General features: G+C 54.7%; 1 protein-coding gene across 5 annotated transcripts in view; it reads left to right on the top strand.

Moving 5' to 3' along the window:
- Window positions 1–22,426, top strand: part of ATP9B (ATPase phospholipid transporting 9B (putative)) — a 248,846-nt gene extending 226,420 nt beyond the window's left edge. For all 5 annotated transcript variants that reach the window (XM_032422694.1, XM_032422696.1, XM_032422693.1 and 2 more), the window contains 8 exons: window positions 2,614–2,758; window positions 2,923–2,987; window positions 3,705–3,860; window positions 3,943–4,007; window positions 8,932–9,040; window positions 16,020–16,077; window positions 16,732–16,935; window positions 21,924–22,426. In XM_032422694.1, coding sequence (XP_032278585.1) covers window positions 2,614–2,758; window positions 2,923–2,987; window positions 3,705–3,860; window positions 3,943–4,007; window positions 8,932–9,040; window positions 16,020–16,077; window positions 16,732–16,935; window positions 21,924–22,060 — 939 coding nt within the window. In that variant the 3' untranslated portion in view covers window positions 22,061–22,426. The remainder of the gene's footprint in view (window positions 1–2,613; window positions 2,759–2,922; window positions 2,988–3,704; window positions 3,861–3,942; window positions 4,008–8,931; window positions 9,041–16,019; window positions 16,078–16,731; window positions 16,936–21,923) is intronic.

Here is a 22,426-nt window from a genome sequence, read left to right as displayed (position 1 = left end):
GGGTGAGGCCGGTCTCCGGCCGAGCACCTGTCTGTCTGTCCGTCTGTATCCCTGGGGGTGAGGCTGCTCTCCGGCCGAGCACCTGTCTGTCTGTCCGTCTGTGTCCCTGGGGGTGAGGCTGCTCTCCGGCCGAACACCTGTCTGCTTTTTCCGCCTGTGGGCCAAGGGTTTTCTGAGTCAGATGGACTTTTTCAGTTATTACTATCCGGGCGGTGGTTATGCAAGTCTCATGAGCCTTTATAGCCTGAAGAACTGTCATGGCAATACCAGAGGGGTGACTGTGTCCTTACGATGTTCGAGGTTGACCTATTTTTCGGCGCTAGGCCTCATGCTCATTGTTAGTAGCACAGCTCCCCTTGGAGTCTGGACTGTGGCACCCGCTATCTTGACCTAAATGTGCCCAAACCAGGATTTCCAAGAGTGGGCCGTGGGACACAGGAAACGGGCTTGCGGCCCTGCAGGAGGGGCTGAGCCGGGTTCCGGAGCCCCGGAGCCCGTGCCCCAACTCCCTGACCTCTTTCCCTTCACCTGTCCTCCCGCCTCCCTACGGGCCCTCCCCAGGGGTCAGCCCCGTCTGTGCTGGGGCAGGAGGTGCGGCAGCCGCGGCCTCACCTCGGGTGGCTGTGTGTGCCTGGCCATGGGCTGGCGCCGCCTGGACCCTCCGCCTGGGGCATCCAGCACTGTGGCCCCTGGGCCTCACCTGATCCTCAGCTGTGCCGCTGTTGGCTCAGAGGATTTCCCAGCTGCCGGGTCGCGGAGCAGTGTCCCTCTGCTTCCCAGCGCCCAAACGTGCACTCCTCCTGCCCCCGGGCCCGCCTTAGACATGCATGTCTTTTTAAAAATCTCCTTTACAGTTCTGTCCGTGTGGTTTGTGAAGGAGCAGAAGTAGCTCCTTGTGTTAAATGCACCATCTTTTATGAGTATGTATTTTTAATTAACTCTCCTTGCTACTTTGGTCCCCACCAGAGATACACATAATCAGTCAACACAGAAAACCTGATGGTGGAAGCGCTCCCTGCCTGCCCCTCCCTCCACCGGTCCTGCTCCCCAAAAGCACCATCTTCCGTTTCTGTGTCTGGGTCTTCCGGGGCTTCGGTCTGTCATCTCGGTGGTCCTCTGTCCTTGCTTCTTCATCCACCCAGTACCTGCTGGCGGGGGCCGGAGCTCACCGTCCCAGGTTTTAGGGGAAAGCGCATGAAGCCTCCCCTCGCCCTTCGCGTGGCCATCTGACGGTGGCCCCCGTGCACTCTGCACTCCGGAGGTTGGCTGAGACGCCTTGGCCTTCTGCCCTGCACACGGCGCACGTCATGTCTTCACGGGCCGCCGTTAGTGACGCGGGTTCTTGGCGCGGTGGGAGACCAAGACACGCGCCGGTCTGCCTGTCGGAGGAGCTTGTTGTAATTGATCCGACGGTGTGCAGTTTCATGGGTCTGAACTAGAGCTTGCAGGTGTGGGCCGTGTTTTACCCTGTCTTACTAACGAAGTTTTTGAACTGACTTGGATTGTAAGTGTCTGAGGGCGACGCCGTCGCCTGGGAGCAGTGTCCTGACCACCTGGCACTCACTTTGTGTCCTATCCTGACGAGCCCTGAAGAGGGTTGAGACGTGGAGCAGGAAGTGCACGCGGGCTGTCGGGGCAAAATAACGTGAACACAAAAGCTGGAGCAAAGGGAAGACAGGCAGAGGAAGTAAGATCCAGTTGGTGCGAGGACGTCCTACAGGGACGAGGCCCTGAGGTCCCAGGGGGTCGGAGGGGTGGCCACGAGCTGTTGGCCACCAGAGAACAAGAGAAGAGAAGATGGAGGTGGCCGCAGACCCATAGGCACCCGGGCACGCAGTCCTCTGCTGTCCCGGTCCCAGTCCCGGGGAGGAGCGTCCGCAGCCCCTGAGGGGCCCTGAAGGGTTGGGGGAGCACCGGTCCAGAGCGGGCGCAGCGCACCAGCCGTCCTAGGACACACAGCCCACGGTCGGGGGTGGTTGGCTCCGTGGGGCCTCAGAACCCGGGTCTCTGACAGGATATCCCGCACACGAGGGGGCCCCACAGTCTAAGGCAACGTTAAGGGGGTTTTATTTTGCCAACCAAGTTGGAGACTTAGGATGGAAACAGAGTATTTTATATTAAAGATCTTGTTTAGCCAAGGTGGGGCTGAAATCACCTGAAGAGACAAAGACCAAGCGGGAAGCTGTCTGTGGTGGGATCCCCCACCTCGGTCACGCAAGCAGGGTGGCATCCACCAGCCGCGTGCAGAGCCGCAGTGGGCCGTGGTGATGCTCAGGGTGACATGAGGAGTCGTCCCCCCACCCCGGCCCCGGCTGCCCGGCCCTGCCTGGACCCTGACCACCACACGCTGCCCGTCCACACGCACGGTTGTCTGTGCAGGTGCCCCGCTCCTTCCGTAGGGCCTGGACACCGGCCCTCCCACCACACCCCTGCCTCCTCTGCGTGCCTGCGAGCCCTGAGTCGCCAGCCAGGCGGGGCGGCCGTGCGCTGGGAAGAGCACGCAGGCGGCGTGTGCCCGCGTGCCGGCACGAGGCTGCCGCGTTCTCCCCGCTCTGCTCCTCGTGGCCCGCAGACCGTGGCGGGCGGCAGGTGCTCAGAGGCTGTGTCTCGCAGGTCTGCCTCAAGTACTATGAGCACGAGCTCGTGGAGCTGGCCTGCCAGTGCCCGGCCGTGGTGTGCTGCCGCTGCTCGCCCACCCAGAAAGCCCACATCGTGAAGCTGCTGCAGCGGCACGCGGGGAGACGTACCTGCGCCATCGGTGAGTGCCCGGCCCGCTCCGTCAGCAGGGCCGCTCGGAGCGCCGTGTGTCGTCTTAACAGCAGGTGGATTTCGACTGGGGGTTTTGAGACAGCTTCTCCTGGTGGAAGAGAGGCCAGGATGGGGTCTCGATGTTTGTGTCATCTCCCATTTCTGTGCCCCCAGGTGATGGAGGAAATGACGTGAGCATGATCCAGGCAGCAGACTGCGGCATTGGGATCGAAGGGAAGGTACGTGTGCCCTCTGGTCACCGTGTCGTCTGTGTGCTTCCCGCCGGCCCTGCGCTGCACACTCGGGTCACAGGCGAACCAGCCGCCCCGTCAACCCCTTAGGAAGTGGAGGTGGGACGCGGAGGCTGTCACTGCCAAACCCCCACGTCCCCACGTCCTCGCCGTTCTTCAGGAGGCCTGGGACCAGTGCCCTGCAGTCCCCGCCCCGCCAGGCTCAGCTCAGGTGTCGCCAGCCCTCTTGCACACCTTTCTTGCCATCCTGGAACCCCCAGCTTCTCGCTCATGTTTGCACATCTGTGTCCCCAGCCAACCGTGAGCCGTGGTTGGGGTTTGTCTTGTGTGGAAATGAGCCTGATTCCACTCTTGCCCTCGGCCACTGTGCTTCCCGGTGCCTGACGGCGTCAGGTAACAGCCTTGAAAGGGCTCTCCTCGCCCGCCTCGCGCACCCCCCACGGCTCTGGGAAGTGGCCAGGCGCTGTTTCGGGACCCCAAGGCGCTCTTCAAGGCAGGTTTGCTTCTCTGCCTCGTTTCTGTAATACCGACAGGCTCCTGCCATCCTGGCCGGCAGCCGCCTGACACGCCCCGTCAGCCCGTCCCCTCCGAGGCTGTAGGGACAGCTTCCACCTTCAGTCGGTGGAGGCTGAGTTCTAGAAGCCCCTTCTGGAGGCGCCTGCTCTGCGTGTGCCCTGTTTCGAGAAGGCACTGTGCTTGTTCCAGGAGGGCAGACAGGCCTCCCTGGCCGCGGACTTCTCCATCACGCAGTTCAAGCACATCGGCCGGCTGCTCATGGTGCACGGGCGGAGCAGCTACAAGAGGTCGGCGGCGCTCGGCCAGTTCGTCATGCACAGAGGCCTCATCATCTCCACGATGCAGGTACTGGAGCCCGGCAGCCAGGGCGGGGCGGAGCCTCGGGGAGGGCAGGTGCGGGACTAACAGGAGCTCTCCTCTCTTGAAGGCCGTGTTTTCTTCTGTCTTCTACTTCGCGTCCGTCCCTCTGTACCAGGGATTCCTCATGGTGGGGTAAGTGGTGCAACTCGTGCATAACTTAGCAGCCTCGTTCGGGGAGGACTTCTCATTTCCAAAGACGCTGCTAGAATGTTGTCTGAGTAACTCCACACACAGTCGGTGTTCAGAGTAAGAACCCGGGTGTCAGGAGCAGGACCCCCTCACCATCCTCCTGTTGCTTTATCAGGAGAATGTGTGTGTCCCTGGGGGGCGCCTGGGCGCCGTGGTGGCCCCATCCCAGGCTGGGATCGGGGAGGCTGGGACACGGGGGGTCGTGCCGGGGACATGACCAGCAGCAGACACACAGGCACAGGGTGCCAGGATGGGACACGACACACCCGAGTGGACACAGGCAGTCTCGTCAGCAGTAACGAGATCTCATCTTCGGAGGTCGCCACACGGCGGCTTGGAAAAGTACGTCAGAGACTGCCGCTTGCATGCAGTTTATAATTACAAACCTCCGGTGTTGTTAGAGGTGAATGAGTTAGAACTTCTCTTCCCCCCATCCTTACGCCAGGAGATAAAACCAGTGTGGCTGTTGGCGTGGCGTGAAGTCCACGTGGTGCCTCCCGACGGCCAGTGTGTTGCCCATGTGCGCTCACGCTCGCAAAGAGCAGCGGGTCACACCAGCGCTCCCTGCACGGTTCAGAGCGCTCATCCCGTTGGCGTAGCATCCCTGTGACACGGGCAAGGAAGGAGGCGCCCAGGGACCCTCGGAACGTGCTGGAGGCCACGGGGCTGCTGGGGGACAAAGCCCGGGGCCGGCCTCGGACAGGCTGGCTGCCTTCCTGTGGCATTGAGCGTCTTTTCAGGGCTGCAAAGAACAACACGAACTCTTTCACCCCTTGGAGCTGTTTTAAGTACACTTTCTGAACGCGTTTTATCGGACAGCTCCCCAAATCCCAAGGTTCCTGATAATTTGAATGAGAGACGGAGAGCGTCAGGCTGGGCCATGTCAGGCTTTGCCAAACACGTTGGTGCCGTAAGTCGCCAGCGTCCTGGGGCAAAGCCGGCGGCAGGTGCTTCCTGCCACTCCCGCAGCTGCGTCCGCTGGAGCCCGGGCTGGTCTCCCCACCCGACGCCGGGTGCACCTGAGTACCTGCTGGCAGAGGCAGGCGCCGCTCTGCCTGCCCTTGGTCTGGGCCCTGGGCCTTCCCACCTGCTGTTTCCCTGGCCGGGGCTCTTCCCCGGGGAGCTGGAGCAGCACCTTCCTGCATCCAGCGTGCCGGCTCTGCGTTGCGGCCCCCGTTCCTAAGGGGCCAGGCCCAGGGAGCGCTCCCGTCACGGCCTCGGCTCTGGCTTCTAGGGTGACCGGCGCTGTGCCCGGCGCTGTGCCGCGTGGCCGCCAGCTGTCCAGCGGCTCCGTGCCATCCCCGGGAGCGCCGGCCCAGGGGGCCCTACAGGCACAAACAGCTCCAGCCCTGTTCAGTTCCCCGTGGCCTCGGCCTTCCCAGTACCCCGCCCGTGAATGACCTTTGGAGGGCCTAGGATTTGCACGTGACGTTACTGCATCTGGAGTTTGTCCAGCGCACGGCTTCCCTGGCGGCAAACACTGTTTCCCATTTTAAAACTATGGATTTGAAACATTCAGAGGAAAACGTCGGGGGCAGTGGTGATTACTCTGTAGGCGGTAAAGCCCGGGTCGGTGAAGCCGCGGTTGTGGGCCTCACTGGATTCTTCCCTCCTCAGCGGGAGCTCCGAGTGCTTTTAAAGCTCCTGCTCATGTTGGCTTCATTCGGGGTTTCTCCGCGTGTCCATCACGTGAGGCATCTGTCATTTTCTTCAGCATTTGGTGGGAGTGAGGAGAGGTGCTTTTACTTGAAACTTCTTCACCAGAAAACTGTAAAATCAGTTTTGCCGTCACCTAGAAAACAACAGTCGGACGTGGATGGGAAGGAAAGTGATGTTTTTATCAAAGTCTAACGAGACCAGAGTCATGTCCTCAGATACAGCTATAGCGCCTCAGGGCTGTTGACAAACTCGCCTCCACGTGTTTCAAGGTTTTTATCCTCCTTCATGTCGTTGGCTCGGAAGGGCCGCTGACGCAGCAAGGCTGCCGTGGCGCCCCCAGCACAGTCCCTGCCACGCGCTGTGGCCTCCCCTCCAGGAAGCACTCCTTGGCAAAGTCCTGGGGAAACCCCGCGTATCACAGCCCCTGAGAGGCTCACCGTGCGGGTCAGCCAGTGGACGTCTCCACAGGACGCTGGGTCAGGAACGGGTCTGACCTTGTTGCACGAAACCCATTCTTTGCCCAACACCTGTCAGCATCGCACGTTCTGAGCAGTATCCTCGGGGACAGGCCGACCTCAGCTGGCTGCAGGGCTCACTTGGGTGACGGCTGGCCACCGCTCGTGGGACAGGTGCCCATCAGCCGGGCTCTGCCAGGCTCTTCAGCTCTTTCAGCCTCCACATTCTAAGCAGGTGGGAGTTGTTCTGAGAAGATTGGCAAAGTTAGAAATTTGGAAGAAAGGGGCGCCTGGGTGGCTCAGTCGGTTAAGCGTCTGCCTTCGGCTCAGGTCATGATCCCAGGGTCCTGGGATCGAGCCCCACGTCGGGCTCCCGGCTCAGCCTGGAGCCTGCTTCTCCCTCTGCCGCTCCCCCTGTTCATGCTCTCTCTCTGACAGATAAATAAATAAAATCTTAAAAAAAAAAAAAGAAAAAACAATTTGGAGGGAAATTTGGGCCGTAAGCCTGTTTAACCTCATGTAGGACCGACCACTCTGAAGCACGTGGATTTCCACCCTCGGGGGTTTCCACAGGCGCACAGTGAGAGGAAGCAGGCTGAAATGCCCTCCCTGACACAGTGTGCCCTTCGTGACCCGCAGCCCTGGACGGGGCAGCACCGCCTGCACTGGTGACCGTGGAGACTGCTGCTCACACGTAGAGCTTCCCACCTGGTTCTCCGCCCCTGGGTACCTTCCCGACGCCACAGCTTTCTCACAGGTGAAAACGTCATTTAAAAGAAATCCAGTCCTACTTCAGGAAAGACAGCATAGGTGCACTTTTCCTCATTCCCTCTGCGGAGCACAGCCAAACTCCTGCGGATGTCCCAGATGGGACACGCATGTGCTCTGGCCTGCCGATGGAACACGCGTGTGCCCTGGCCCGCCGAGTGGGACACGCGTGTGCCCTGGCCCGCCGGGTGGGACACGCGTGTGCCCTGGCCCGCCGGGTGGGACACGCATGTGCTCTGGCCCGCTGGTGCCCTGGCCCGCCGGGTGGGACACCTGTGCCCTGGCCCGCCGGACACACAGCGTTCAGACAGCAACCACTCTGCTCCAGCCAACGCCATGGAAACACCGCCCCCACCTCCCTGCCAAGTGGGGAGCCGGGACCCCCCACACACCCAGCAGCAAGGAGCGCCCTCGTCGGTGTCGCACGGGGAGGAACCTGGGGTACGGCAGCAGTGCCCCCTTCCCCCAGAGCAGTGCCGGGAGACCCAGCATCCCAGCGGCACCCAGATGTCAAGTTTCAGTAGAGAATCACTCGCCACGCCCAGAACCAGGAAGGTGTCAGAGTTCGCCAAGAAGACAATAGACGCCAGCCCCGTGGTGCCGTTGGGGTTGGAATTGTGCGACACGGTGTTAAGGCCGCCACATGGATGTACTTTAATGAGCAGCAGGAACATGCGGGACAAAGATGAAATGTGTCCGCTTAGAAATACAAAGTAGAACCAAATGGAAACTGACCACCAAGCCCACCGTGACACGGACCTGACCCACAGCGGGGCAGAGGGCCCACTGAGGACAGGACACGGGACGGCAGTCCTGTGAGCACCACGAGAGCCTGGAGACCAGCAGAGCCTCAGGGGCTCCAGAGGGAGGACGGGGGTGCTGGGCTGGAGGAGGAAGAATGGCTGAAAACTTCCCAAATAGGTGAATTCAGAGACATCCACACCAAGACGTGCAACACGGAGACTCAGGAAGACAGAGGACAAACGGTGTGAAGGTGGGAAGCTGGGGGAAGAGCAGCCCCAGAACCAGGCGGGAGGGAGCGGTGTGGGCACAGACGGCCGCCTGCAGCGAGCTCTTCCTTCAGGAATGACGGGCACACGCACACACCACCCGTCCGAGAACTTTCAAGGTCCAACAGGAAGAGAGCCTCCAGTTAGCAAACGGGCAGGAGGCACGAGCAGACATTTCACCCCAGAGGATGTCGATGGCATGTGAGCGCGCGCAAAGATCGTCCCCGTCAGTAGCCGTCGGGGACACGGGGAGGGGATGCGGAGAAGCAGGGCCCCCCGCACGCGCACAGCCAGGCCAGGCGGCACAGCCCGTGTCCCCACAACTAGACTCTTGGGCTGATGACCCCAGGTGGCACTCCTGTTAGAATAAATGGAAGATCTCACAGAACGATCCGTGTGGTGAGTGTTCATAGCTGCGTTATTTGTTTCAGCGAGCGGGTTACAGAGGCGGGCCCGCCCCCAACCGCAGGTGCTGACTAGCGGCCCACGGGGGTGAGCGCGGCCGCAGCAACACCTGGAACAGCCTCCCGGGAGTCAGGCTCAGGGGAAAGGCACGCGTGTAGCCTCGCCAGGGGGGTTACAGGGCGGGGGAGGGAGGTGGGCAGCGGGGGGCCCCAGGGATGGTGGCGGTTCTGTGTCCCTGACACCCTGGCGGTGAGACTGGGCTGCAGGTTTGCAAGATGCTACCGCGGGCAAACCAGGGCGAGGGCACACGGGATCTCTCTTACTTCCTACACCTGCCTGTGGGTCTACAGTGACCTCCAAATAAAAAGTTTAATTAAGAAAGAAAAATGGATTCTTGTGAGTATTTATGGCTCACAGACCAAGTTATTATACTGCAGGGCAAGTACTGAGTTTTAGGAAAAATCATACCTGAATTTGCTGCTGAGCGTTTGAAACTGCGGCCTCTGACTGCAGAGGTGTTGACCGTGGCGCACGCCCCTCCCGCTAATCCGCCCCCCTCTCGGTTGTAAGGTACGCGACTCTCTACACCATGTTCCCGGTGTTCTCGCTCGTGCTGGACCAGGACGTGCAGCCGGAGATGGCCATGCTCTACCCGGAGCTCTACAAGGACCTCACCAAGGTACGGGCGCGGGCCGCTGCTGCTATCCTAGCGGAGTGTTTACTGCGAGAAAAAGTGCCAGTCGTGAAGCAGCTTCCAGGCGGGTTTTACTTCTAGTTAGTGCTGACGTTTTCCTTTTGAGTTAAACTTCAAAAAGGAAAACACATGTTTTTCCGAATGTTTGCAGTAAAGCTCTGATGTCATGCTTACAATTAAAATTTTAAAGGTGTTCTGAACCATTTGTGGGCCCGTGGTGACTGGGCTCACCCTATGGCTGACGCGTGCTCGGTGCCCATTTCTGTGTGAAGGACACTCGCTGACTGTGGGGTCCCCTGGGGCAGGACAGACTTCTGTCCACCGGCGGCATCCTGGCACTTCGCACTCAGACTCACTGGCTGCGAGTCCCTGTGCCTGCCCAAGCCTCCCTCCGCTGTGCATTCAGAATCACGTCTGAGAAAAGAGGGACAGAGGGCCTGTCACTGTGACCCAGGGCTGAGGTCGCAGGGATGCTGCTGGGGAAAGTCTGCCCCCTGAAACTGCAGAAGATTCATTTATCTGGCCCAAAACTATGTTCAGATGGAGGTATTCCTGAAGGAAGCTTCAAGTTTGTCGAATTTCTTTACGAGACCATGTTTCCCTAGCATGGAAAACAAGCTCCTCGGGCTGAGACACCCCCAGCTCTCCAAGTACAAGTTGTGGTGGCTTTGGAATTTTCCTGAAGCAACACTGAGAACCAAATCCACTAACCCCAATCAAATCCAGTTTTACAATTGATAACCTGAAATTACCGACTCAGATCTTTAAAACTCTAGCAGTATGGAGAAAGAATCAGTTGGCGTTAAGCATAGACTCAGTGAACCGCTAACCGCTCAGAGAGGAGCTGTCCAGGCCACGTTGATCTTCGGGCTTCATGGTGGTAGTATAAGGGCTGGAGGAAATTGAGACTTCAAGTTCCTTGGAAAAAATACAAAGTGCTCATGTTACTTTTACAATCAGGACAAAAATAAAGGTAGTTCACCAATAGAGTGTAAAATAAAATAATCATATTTGATAACATACTTAATTTGATAATAAAATGCAAATATGAGATTATATATATATATATATATATCTCAAGCATTAGTATCCTGATGATAATATTATTGTGAATATTATAAATAAAAGGAAAACTGTTTGGTTTAATATTTTAAAATGGTGAGACTGTTACCATTCAGTAAAGCCGAACAGGATCAAAGATCCAAAAACGACTGGAAGCTTTTGTGAGGAATTATAATTTTAGTAGATTATGTGTTTCCTTATTTCCATAAACTACAGAAATGTTTACTTAAAGCTGCCTCACAGACGTAAGGGGGAAACAAGCTCTTCATGTATGAACAAAACTAGATGAGCTCCCTAAAATCGTAGGCGGTCGGTGTCTTAGCCAGTCGCGGTCACTGCGGGTCAGCCCGGGCGACATCGCCAGATGGTGAACGCCATCTCCACCCACTGTCACTGTTGATCAGGATTCCGACTGTGGGAACAAGAATATGTCTGCAGGGTCAGGTAGCCGCGAATCCGCAAACGCCCCCATTAGCTGGCACACTAAACACGAGAGTATGTCAGGAAACTGTTCAGTTCTGACGGAGTTGGATCTCGGCTTTGTGAAGGCGACCGGTTTAGAGTATCTCCGTATCCTCGAGTCAGGACGTCATTCCTACATTATTGTGACAGGAGTTCAGTTACTTGTGATCTTGAGGCTCCTTTTCTTCAAGATCCAAAATCTATTCCTTTTGTGTTTGTAGTGTATATATTTCTTTCAAAACCTGATGCACTTCAAGTCCTTGAAAACAAAGTTAGCACTAAAGTACTCAACCACCTAAGTTGATAAAAGTTGAGTTGTACTTTCTTACCGAAGCCAGAGAGAGATTTTGAAGCTGCGTTACTTCTGAACGCGTGGCGGGTGACTCGGGAGGCCCGTCCGTGTGGCAGGCGCTAGGTTTGTGGGTGCTGGAGGCCTGGGCGGGACGTCACTCCTGGCTCAGGAAGCCCACGTTCAGCCTGGAAAGAAAACGTAAATTCAGGGCGAATTGCATGATAGTCAAAACAGGCCGCCGGAGGGGCTGCAGGCGCTCGTCTGCTGCATGACGCATCCAGCCTGTTCTGAGCAGAAGGCCAGGGTCACAAGAAATTCCTAAAATACTTTCAAAGGTAATGAGGGGAGGCAGAGTACATGTCCTTTGCAAAACAGAGAGGAAAGTAGCATGCTTTGAAAGAAAATACCGTTTTCATGCTTATTCAATAGGCCGTCTTTTTATTCTGAGAGTGTGAGCCAGAACCCAGGCGTTACAGCTCTGACTCACGTGCTCCAACAGGATCAGCCATTCCGGAATATAAGCGTTTGCTCACGGCTCTCTCTGGAGAGGCTGAGCCCAGCCTGGAGTCAGTATCTGTTCAGTAGTCCGCGAGCAGGTGAGGGAGTCCAGCAAAGAAACAGCGTTCCCCTCCCCTCCCCTTCCTAAAGCCACATCGTTTTCATTCCTTGCAGAAAATGATGTGTCCAGAACAGTTTTGGGTATTCCTCTTAATTTTAAAGGTCAAATTCTGCTTTGAATGCTCACACTTCACTCGTGAGGAGTAGCCACTTGCAATTTCCTGGTACTGCCAGTGACACAGGGACCCTCTGTGCCCACCCCCCTCCCAGCTCCGCAGAGGACTCTGTTTACCCCAGACGGTCTGTGGCCTCTTAGGGAAGGCCACGCGAGCCTGACCCAGCCCATGTGGTCCTAAGATATCTCAGACTTGTAGCTGTGGATTCCATGACCCACATGTCGTTTTATATTCATGATAAGTAACCTACTAACTGCGGAGGGTTTGGGTGGAAGCTGAACTAATTGTCGAGATAAGCAAGTAGGTAATGTCCTACAGTCCTTCGTCAAAATCCTTGACACCATCAGACACACAACTGTTAGGATTGCTTCACTATTTTTTTATTTCCTGTTGTATTTCCACAAAGTGGTTTTAGCTTTGAAACGTACATTTGTATTCTTATATAATTTTAGAAATAATAGTGATAAGGCAGGAAAAAGAAATGAAAGACAGAAATTAGGGGAGGACCTGTTTGCAGATGACATAATCATCTATGTGCAAAAGCCCAAAGAGTGCACAAAACCCTTGTAGACTAGTAAGTTTAGTGAGGTTGCAGGATTCAAGGAAAAAATACTTTTGATCCTTTCTAATTCTATATACTAGCAATGAACAGCTGAGGTCTGAAATGTTTTTGAACAGTGTTTTGCAGTAACCTGAAAGCGAAGTTGGCGTAACTAGCTGTGTGTAGGACGTGTGTGCCGCGGGACGCCGTCCAGAGGGATTTTGGAAAGTGCAAAAGAAGACTCGGTGTGTCCGAAAGCTGACAGACTGACCCCAGAATTTACATGGAAACATAGGAGAGCTAGAGTTAGCAAGACCATTTTTAAAAAGAGGAACAAGTTTGGAAGACTCGCTCTACCTGATTTCAAGATATCCTGTGCAGTAGTGACCCAGACAACAGATTCTTGGTGGAGGACAGACACCCGGACCAGTGGGGTCGACAGAGAGCCCGGGGAAGAGCCACGGGCGTCACAGCTGATCTTCCTTTGACAAGCGTGAAGGGAAACCCAGAGGAGAGGGACGACCTTTTCAGCAGATGCTGTCGGAGCCGCCCACAAAAATGGAGCCTCCACCGTCACAGTTTTGGGGAAACGCACTCAAAATGAGTCATAGACCTAAATGTAAAATGTAGAACTATTCACCTTCTGGAGTAAAATGCAGAAGAACATGTGCATGACCTTGGGGCAGGTCTAGCTTTTAGATACAGGGTCAGATGCATGATTCAGAAAGGGGAAGATTGTAGGTTGCACTTTATCATAATTCAAGACTTTTGTCCTGTGGGTGGCACTGCTAAGAAAATGAAAAGACAAGCTACAGACTCATAGGAAATATTTGCAGATCACACTTCTGACAAAGGACTTGTATCTGGAAAATATAAAGATCCCTCAAAACTCAGGAAGAAGACAAATAGTTGTTGAAATGGGAAAAAGCCTGAACTGACAGCACAGCATGGATCACAACGTGCACGTGGCCAGTGAGCATCTGGAGACACTCTGCGCACCACCATTTCTCACGCGGGGACGGCACCGCTGACGGGCACACAGCGCGGCATGGCCACCCCGGGGCACGTTTGGCAGTTTCTGGTGAAGTTAAACAGGCACTGAGCACGTGACCCAGCATTTACCCGAGAGAAGTGAAAACGTGTTTACACGGAATCCTGTAGACAGATGTTCCGCCAGTTAACTGCGGCCATGCTGTGCTGTGTCCAGCACCGTGGGTGAATCTTAGGAGCATTCTGCTGCACAAAAGAAGCCAGACTCAGAAGCTCGTATGATCCCGTTTGCCTGGCACCCTGGGAAATGCAGAGCTTGGGGCCCAGAGGACAGGAAGGCGGCGGCCCGGGGTTGGGGTCGGGGACGGAGGGGCTGAGGGAGGCAGCTGTGCCCACACGTGCGGCCGCTTGTCCTCCACGCATCCCAAACCAAGACGGATTAGTGAGTGTTCGCATGACCTTCAGGTGGATTAACCTTTCCCAAGATTTGCTTGATTTAATTTTTACAGTTTGATTGATATGTAATAGAAATGTACTTCCGGGTCTCTAAGATCTAACATTGAAATACTGAACATTTGCTAGGTTTCTGGCTTTATGCTTATTTTATCCACATGAGTACATACTGTTATCATTTCTATTCACGGAAGACGAGACCACTCACAGAGGCTGAGTGTGTGCCCTGGGGTGCCACGGGCAGGACTCAAACCCAGGTCGCCGGGTCCTGAGCAGTGTCTGTGTGGTACCTGGACAGAGCTCCGCTGGAGGAGTTCCCATCAGCCAGAGACGGGCCGTTCTTCCTCTCCTAACATGGAAGGAGAGGCGTGTGGGCCCAGGAGAGCCCCTGCACATGTGGCCTGGGTCTGCCGTAAGTGAACTGTGTTCGTGCGTATTTGTGCCACCAAATACAATGAGACTCTCGCTTTTGTCTCTCTGAGCTGAAGTCTGGGAGCCGTTGGTAAGTATCACATCCAGGAGCTAGTGGTTTATGCATATTTTTCTGTTATTTCTCCAGTTATTTTATTGACAGTTTTCGTGCCCATTCTGTAGTGTTTTGCCTTATTAATCTACGGTCTGCTCGAATACAGAGCTTTGACCTGAGTTAGACACTGTGTGCGGAGTTTGCAGCTCCTGATGCAAGAAATAGCACAAACAGCCCCCCATTTGTATCTTTCACTATATAAACTGAGAGTTACATCACATAAATAATAGTTAAGAGATGTCAGCAAGTTTAGCTACAGAGGAAATCTTTTATGTTTATATCAAAAAATTAAATTTAAGTTCTCTTTTAAAATATTCAAATAAAACTAGCCACATACTTAATTACATGAGTTTTATCAAAGACCAAACACCTGCTGGTATCTGGTCAGAGAAATGCACTTGGGAAACACATACTGAGACATACACGTGTTGCACCTGAAGTCTCCTGCCTTTTTTAAAATCAGCATTGCCTTCTAGTGACCTGTTATACCCGAACCTTACTTCTCACACGTGTAGTAAGGACTCAGGCTCAGCCGGTATTTCCCAGGAAGATGCTGGGGTGGCCACACCTGCCTTGTGGCGTGCGTCTCTTTTGAAAGGCGGTCACTTGACTCTAGGTGGGCGCGGCTCAGATCTAGAATACTCTGGCTGTCATCAGGCAACACGCCCCTGGGCTTCTCTTCCACAACGGCTCGTTCTTCGTTGGTGGCATTTGGCAGAGCTTCGAACTCTGGTCATGTGTGGCTGACCCTTGAATACTGTGGGGTCAGGGGCACTGACCCCCTGCACAAACATCTGCGTATCGCATTTGACTCCCCAAACACTCAAGGACTAACGGCCTCCTGGTGACTGGAAGCCTCACCCACCCTGATGAACATGTGATTCCGTTACATGTGTTATATGTTGTATTCTTACCATAAAGTAGGCTGGAGGAAAAAAGTTAAGAAAATTAGAAGGAAAAGCAAATACATTTACGGTACCGTATTTATTGAAATTAAAAAAAAAAATCCACATGTTAGTGGACCCAGGCAATTCAAACCCAAGTCAAGGGTCAACTATACGCTGCTTAGCGCAGCTAACCTGCAGCGTGGACTTGTGGGAAGCACCGAACTTTTCACACTTCTTCGTGTGTAAGTGGAGACAATGTCTGCCCTGTCTAACGGAGACGCTACACTGCCGTGAGAGGATTGACGCAGGGGGTGACCACGTGGGTCTGGCGGCAGTCCCCAGGGCCTTTGTCCTAGCCTTCCATCGTCCCCATGGCCTCAGCGGACAAGCACTGCCGTGGTCCAGCCCTGAGCACTAACAGGCCAGTGCGGTTGGTGAATGGCGGGTCTCCGTCTTGGATGTGGAGGGAACGCAAGCCATGTTCTTCCATCATGGACACATCCCGAACAACCTGGTCAGAGTTGAAAAAGTGAAGACTGTTACCCGAAAACCACTCTGTTTGTCCCTCTTGGACTGACTTACATGGCCTGTTTTCCAGAAGGGACCTACGGGCTGGTAAACTCCAACCTCTGTTGTGATAGACCATCCTTTTTCATCTGGAGAAACTAAAAAGTAAATACAGGAATATTTGTTCCCAAGAAATAAGGAAGTAAAGGGAGTTGTTTTTATGACAAAGAAAGCCTTCACCCACTAGTGCATTTCAGTGTTTGCTGACATACATCGACGTCTGGGGAGCCAGGGAGCCCATGGCTGTGGCCTAAAGGTCACCAGAGGGCGAGCAGAGAGTGCCGGCGCTCTGGGCCGCAGGTGCACGCAGTGAGCACGGGGGGGACGGTGAGTCTTGGGCTTGGGACCTGCGGGTCTTTGAGAAGTCACTCATAACTAGCTGTTTGAAAACCTTTGAGTCACACGTGTTGCTCCACTCTGCTAACTGAGATATTCCACTGTTTACCCTAGGGAAGATCCTTGTCCTTCAAGACCTTCCTCATCTGGGTGTTGATCAGTATTTACCAAGGTAAGACGGGCCTGGACGGAGGGTTTCTTGTCTTCTGCTAGCGATGTTGTTTTCGCCTCTTGGTTTAAGTCCAAAGGCTTCAAGTTTCATCAACAGCTAATACTGCGTTTTGTTTACCCTGTAAACCAATATTCTAGTGGCTGGTCATCCGGACCCTTCACAGTGCAGTGTGGATGGGTGGTTCTTTACTGATGCATGTTTTTAATTAAATGTTAATCCAGAAAAATTTTACCAACCACGTACCACATCGTATGCCCCCACAGAGTGGTTTCCTTTGGCAGAGTGATGTCCAGACTTTGAGAAATCTCACTTATGTAAATAGAAGTCATTAGCCACCCTCTGATGAGTGTTCCAGATAAATGAGAGAGCGCTGAAAGTGACTTAACAGATTAGATACGTCGAAAGCATAATTTCCTCCAGATACTAAAAGTTCCTAAGCCTCTCTTTGGTGCCACGTCTTCTTTTATTCACAGTCCAGAGTTTAAATTAACTGTCAGGCGACACAAAGCGTGGGGGTGTACGTAATCCCGTCTTTCTAAGTGTGGTGCGTGTCGGTCAGCCACGGCCGTGAGGTGGTGTGGCTGTGGCCGGTGTGGCAGCCGTTTCCCGCCCAGGCGGAAGGAGCTGTTCGCTGTCCCCATGCTTGTGTTGCAGGCGGCATCCTCATGTACGGGGCTCTGCTCCTGTTCGAGTCCGAGTTTGTGCACGTGGTGGCCATCTCCTTCACGGCCCTCATCCTCACCGAGCTGCTCATGGTGGCCCTGACCGTCAGGACGTGGCACTGGCTGATGGCGGTGGCCGAAGTCCTCAGCCTGGGCTGCTACGTGGCCTCGCTCGCTTTTCTAAATGAGTATTTTGGTAAGTTGCCATGGGAATCTTTTTTGTCTGTTACTGGTTTTTATATGTTTTTTATTGTTACTTCTTCATACACTGTCTTAAATTGCAAATCACAATAAAACCCACATCAGAAAGCTTCACTACACAAAAAGCTTATTTTTGTGGAAAGATTAAACTCCTTGCAATATTTTATAAAATTCAGATTGTCACCATCTTGGCTTTTTAAAAGTTTATATTGAAGATGTGCTGTTCCCAAAATTCTTTCCACAAGAGCTACATTTTTGTCCTTTTTCCTAATTGACAAGCACTCCCAGGATGGAGTCCAGGCCCACCTTTGGACACGGAGCCCACGGGGCAGCACGTTGGTGGCCTCAGCCCCAGTAGCATCTTCAGTGTGTCAGAAGCGTCGTGGGCACCGTGGTGGGGTCCCTGGCTGTGCACATCCCAGCTCCACCATTACCAGCCTGGTGACCTTGACAAAGTGGCCTCCCAGAACCTGTTCCAACACGTGGCTGCTGGGACACACTCAGACCATGGCTGTGGTTGCCACCAAGTTCGTCTGTGTCACCCTGTTGTACAGATCAGAGGGATAGTGGGCCGGACTCGCCCTAACCTCTGCAAGCTCATGTGACCTGCCCACGCTTCTTCCCCCGAAAACTGGGGAAGGACCCACCTGACCGCCTCGGAGCACGTGCCGCGGGAGGAACTCACTGCGCACAGAAGGCCCGTGCCACTCGCTTTGGCACAGCGTCCCCACCAGTGACTCTGGTCTGCCCTCCTCTGAGCCAGCTTGTCGCGCCCTGCCCCCAATCCCGGGCCTTTCCATCCGGGGTTTGTTAGTCACATCCCTGGGCCGTCCCAGAGTTGATCGATGTGGCCCACGGGACCACAGAGGATGCTTTTTAGGGTTTTTAGAATCAAGGCATCGAGAAGAGAAGGAATATGGTCAGATGAGCCCAGACGCAACGTTCGTCCTACCAGTCGTCACCATCAGGTGCTCCAAGGGTCTCAGAGCTGGCCCGAGCCCCCGTAGGGTGGAAACGGTCACCCCGTCCACACCGCACGTAATAAACACGGCTCGGGCTGCTTTCCTGATCTGAGGTGACCTTTCCCAGAGGATTTTCAGAAAAGGGAAAACGGCATCGTGTCCCTGGTGGTATTGTCAATGGCCATAGTCACAGCTAAAGACGCACCTCGCATGCTCGCCCTCGCTGTATGAGGCCAATTAGTCGCGGGCCCTTGTCACCCCTGTGTGACCGGTGTGGAGGCCACGACCTCCACTACGTGCTGAAGTCCACGCGTCCCATGGACCAGCAGCCGCGTCTGCAGCCTGCCCCCCCGGCGGCCAGGAAACCCGATGACCTGCAGACAGCCGCTCGTCGGACTGCTGTCCATGCAAACAAGCCCTTTAAGTTCTCTCACTGAGGAGTGAGTTCCCGTCAGCTGCCCGGCCTGCTGTGCCGCGAGGCTCGTCGGTGAGCCCGACAGGCATGTTCTCGGGCGGAGGCTGCAGGAGAAATGACACACCCCACAGAGGTTCCCGCCAGCCACGCTGTGGCTCCCGGTGAGCGGAGAGCCAACAGCTGGGAGGACAGCAGCAAACCCGGGGGGGGGGGGGGGGCGACACGAAACCTCAGATGAACAAGACAGACGAGCTGTGTCCAGGGGCCCAGAGCGGCGTGGGTGGGAGGGACCCTCCGGGAGAAGCATGCTAACAGAGCTACGTAGCAGGAGTGGAGAATAAAGCCAAGGAGCCCTCCAGGAGGTGAACAATGGTGAAGAGTTGGGTGGGGGGAGTGGTGGAAACAAGGGAGATTCCAGGTTCGTCCAGGAGGCCTGCCCTCTGGGGCCCCAGAAGGAGAATGCACAGGAAAAACCCAGATCTGAAGCCCGTGTGTTTGCAGACGGAAGCACCTGCCAGGGACAGTGACAGGACCCACGCCAAGACCCAGCTTCCTCAGAGGCTCCACACGCCCTCAGGATAAAGACCAAATCCCCAAAGCCCCGGGGAGAAGCCGGCTCAGCGTATGCTGGGGGCCAGGGGTCGGGAGCAGGAGTGCCTCCGGCAGGGCCCACGAGCCACGGAGAGAGAAGGAGGTGGTGTGGACACGGTCTGCGAAGGCCACTTCCAGAAGCGTCGTCAGAGGACGCAGGCTGAGCAGAAGGTGATTGTGTCGGCAGCAGTGTCCTCGGCCCTGCCGTCTGGGGTGGGCTGTCCCTCAGGGCACGGACGTCCTGGGTGCCTCTGCAGGAGGCCGGGAGGCTTCCAGAAATTCTCCACGTTCAGTGGCCCCTTTTGGAGCAGGTCACACCCTGGGCGAGGGTTCTGCTCTGAGGCGGCACCAGGGAGGCTCGAGCTGTGCTGGGCGCCGCTGGGCCTGGGTCCGGGCTGGCCTGTGCGGCTCCCGCCCCGCTGTGACCTGCCGGGACCTGTCGTGGGAGCATCACTCCTGTGGCTTCTCAGGGGCCTTGGGGCGACTCACCCAGACCCTGCCTGTGCAGATGCAGGACCGTAGTAGGGACCTTTGTGGTGAGGGCACAGGGGAGGGCCCATCGGACCCTCAGAGAAGGAGCACGTGTGTGGCGGTGACGCAGGCGAGTGCTTCAGGCAGGCGTCTCGACGTCGGTGCGTGTGGGGTTGCGACAGACGGGGAGAAGGTGAAGGCAGAGTCCCTCGTGGCGCTGGGGAGGAGGGCGGGAGGAGGGCCCCGGAATCCAGGTGACTTGCACCAAGAGGTGCGGCCAGACTTGCCCACCTTCAGATGCTGGTGGGCCCTCCCTGGTCAGTTACCTAGCTAGAGCGCTGCCGTGGTAAATACGTCAAAGTCACGGTTCATCTTAGTGCTGTTGGAAAATTCGTCTTAAGGCAAAAGCATCGACCCTTGAAAAGCAAAAAGTCTACGTGTATTTTCTGTTACAAGCAGCATTCCAAACGCACACCAGCCGTCTCTGGGATGAGCTGTCTTCACCAGGAGGGAAGAGAAGATCCTCACGCTTCTATTAAGTGCAGTAACACAATGTACCGTAAAGTCGTGTGGGGTGAAGATCGGTGGTAACGTCCAGCCGCTGTACCACGAAAGCATCTCTGCTCTTCACACCAGAACCGCAAATCACAAAATGAGTTGTTTAGGCGAGTGTCAACAGCAGGAATTGTGTATTTCATTCCTGTGTCGTAACTAACATAAATGGCAGAGAAGTAAACGGAATTCCACTATAAAAGTAGACATTGGGTGAATTCACATATAAGCATCTACTCAATGCAAATATATGGGTAGAAAAAACATAAAAAGATAAAAGAAATATTCACTGGGGCACCTGGATGGCTCAGTTGGTTCAGCATCCGACTCTTGATTTTGGCTCAGTCATGATCTCAGGGTCGTGAGATTGAGCCCCCTGTCGGGCTCCACGCTTGGCGGGGAGTCTGCTGGAGATTCTCTCTCCCTCTCCCTCTGCTCCTCCACCCTTAAAAAGAAAAGAAAAGAAACATTCACACACACACAGAAAATAGATACAGCACCTAAGAAATTGGCTGTTTTCAAATTATAATGTGACTTTTTCAAAGAATAAATATTTAGTATGTTTTCCTGTATGAACACAAGTTAACGCCTAGGAGAAATGTCGGTTTATTTTTGTGGCATGTCATTTTAATACGCATGTTCCTTCATCTAGTAATATTTACAGAACACAAAGCAAAACACTAAATTGGAAGAATATACTGCTAAAATGAATAAACATAAAATGGACATAGAACTGAATTAAAAGCAGCAGAGACAAACCACGGTCACTCGGGGACGATCACCTTCCTCATATTTAAGGGCCGTAGTTTTAGGTGCAGATGGCTCGGACACGCCTCCCTTCCTGGCGTCTGGAGCGCAGCCGTGCACACGTGGGTTTTGCCCTTCGAGAGTAAATCCCTTTGGAACCTTGAGATCTGGATCTCAAGGGGGGAGTGTTGGATGATATGCTTTCAGCCGGTTCCGTTATGCTTTAAAAACTCGTGTGCGGACAGGCAGTGACAGGAGGTGTTAAAACCACAGTTACAAATGTGTTTCCCACGGTCATTTCTACTGCTAACCACTCAGTGTCCTGATACCTCTCTCAGTCTGTCATTTGTTGTCTTCATTCCGGTTTTGTGTTCAAACTGGTGTAGACGGAGTGTCTTCCGGAGCGTTCTTAGGTCCGTGAAGCCTCCTTTCTTCCACAAGTAGAGAAATTCAGCAGAACAGTGCTGGAGACACGTGGCTAATGAGAGCAAGCCCCCTCTGTTCCTTGGTGGCTCTCTTCGTGGCACAAGCAAGCGTTTGCCGTGGGCTTTTCCCCGCCGGGTGCTGAGGGCAGGCACCCGACCTCCGAGTGTCCCTAAGGGCACCGTCCACCCCTCCCTGCAGCATGTTTGCCTTTTCATCTTTAGTGGTTGAGCCCCTGGAAAACATTTTCAGGGTGTTTCAAATATGGTGAAGTCCAGACCATATCCGACCCTCTGTGGGCTGGGACACTCTCAGATTGGCCGTGTATGTGTGTAAAATCCTTGACTCCAGTGGGCTTCTCCCGTTGGTAGGACCAGCTCTGGGTGTCGGCTCTTCACTCACCTCTTCCCGTGAAGTTCAAATAGCCCAGCTTTGTTACGTGAGCGTGAGGACGAGCCCGCGGGGCCCCCTCGGGTGACGGCCCCAGCCACCAGCACAGCCGGTGAGAGGGATCACCCAGGTGACCAGTGTGTGCTGTCGCCTCCCAGACCAAGCGCCACAGTCCGTGCGTGCGTGGGCCTCCACCCGCTGAAGGGCATTTGGGGATGTCACACACGGTCTCTAATACTTTGGTCTCGTTTATTCTGTTCAAAGAACTCGTGACACCTGGTAGACAGTGTAGCAGGGACCGCCTGAGGTCCCGCGTGGGCTGGTCCCTGTAGCGCCTGGCGGTGACGTGAGGAGGCAGGTCTGCGGCTTCTGGCTGTGAGGGCCTGCGGGCGCCTAGGCCGCCTCTCACACCTGTTCCTGTGTCTCCTACAGACCTTGCCTTTATCACAACCGTGACCTTCGTGTGGAAAGTGTCGGCCATCACCGTGGTCAGCTGTCTGCCGCTCTACGTCCTGAAGTACTTGAAGCGAAAGCTGTCCCCTCCCAGCTACTCCAAGCTCACGTCCTAGCGCACCGCGGGACCGGCTCCAGCAGCCTGGGGTCCCTGCAGGGGTGCAGGGAGGTCGAGGGACCGGAGCCCAAGAGGGGAGGCAGTCCGGATGGCACCGGGCGTCCCCAATCCGTGCAGGAGGACACATCCCCTTTCTGTTCTTTTTCTGTTCTTCAAAATGTAATTTTCATATCAAACCACTTGAGTTTCTATCAAAATGAGCCCTAATTATCTCACTATTACTGTAAAGCATTCCTCTTACTCTGGCGTTCTGAGAATTAACATGAAAGTGAATTTAATATTCTGCAGTTTCCTGACCTTCAGGCTCTTCTTTGACGTCATGATGTAGAAAGCCGTTTCTACGTGACTACAATAAAATCTAGAT

This window comes from Phoca vitulina, unplaced genomic scaffold (assembly GCF_004348235.1).
Source record: "Phoca vitulina isolate PV1807 unplaced genomic scaffold, GSC_HSeal_1.0 scaffold27, whole genome shotgun sequence".
Lineage (NCBI taxonomy): Eukaryota > Metazoa > Chordata > Mammalia > Carnivora > Phocidae > Phoca > Phoca vitulina.
The sequence above is the reverse complement of the archived record's forward strand: the minus strand, read 5'-3'. Positions and strand labels throughout refer to the sequence as shown.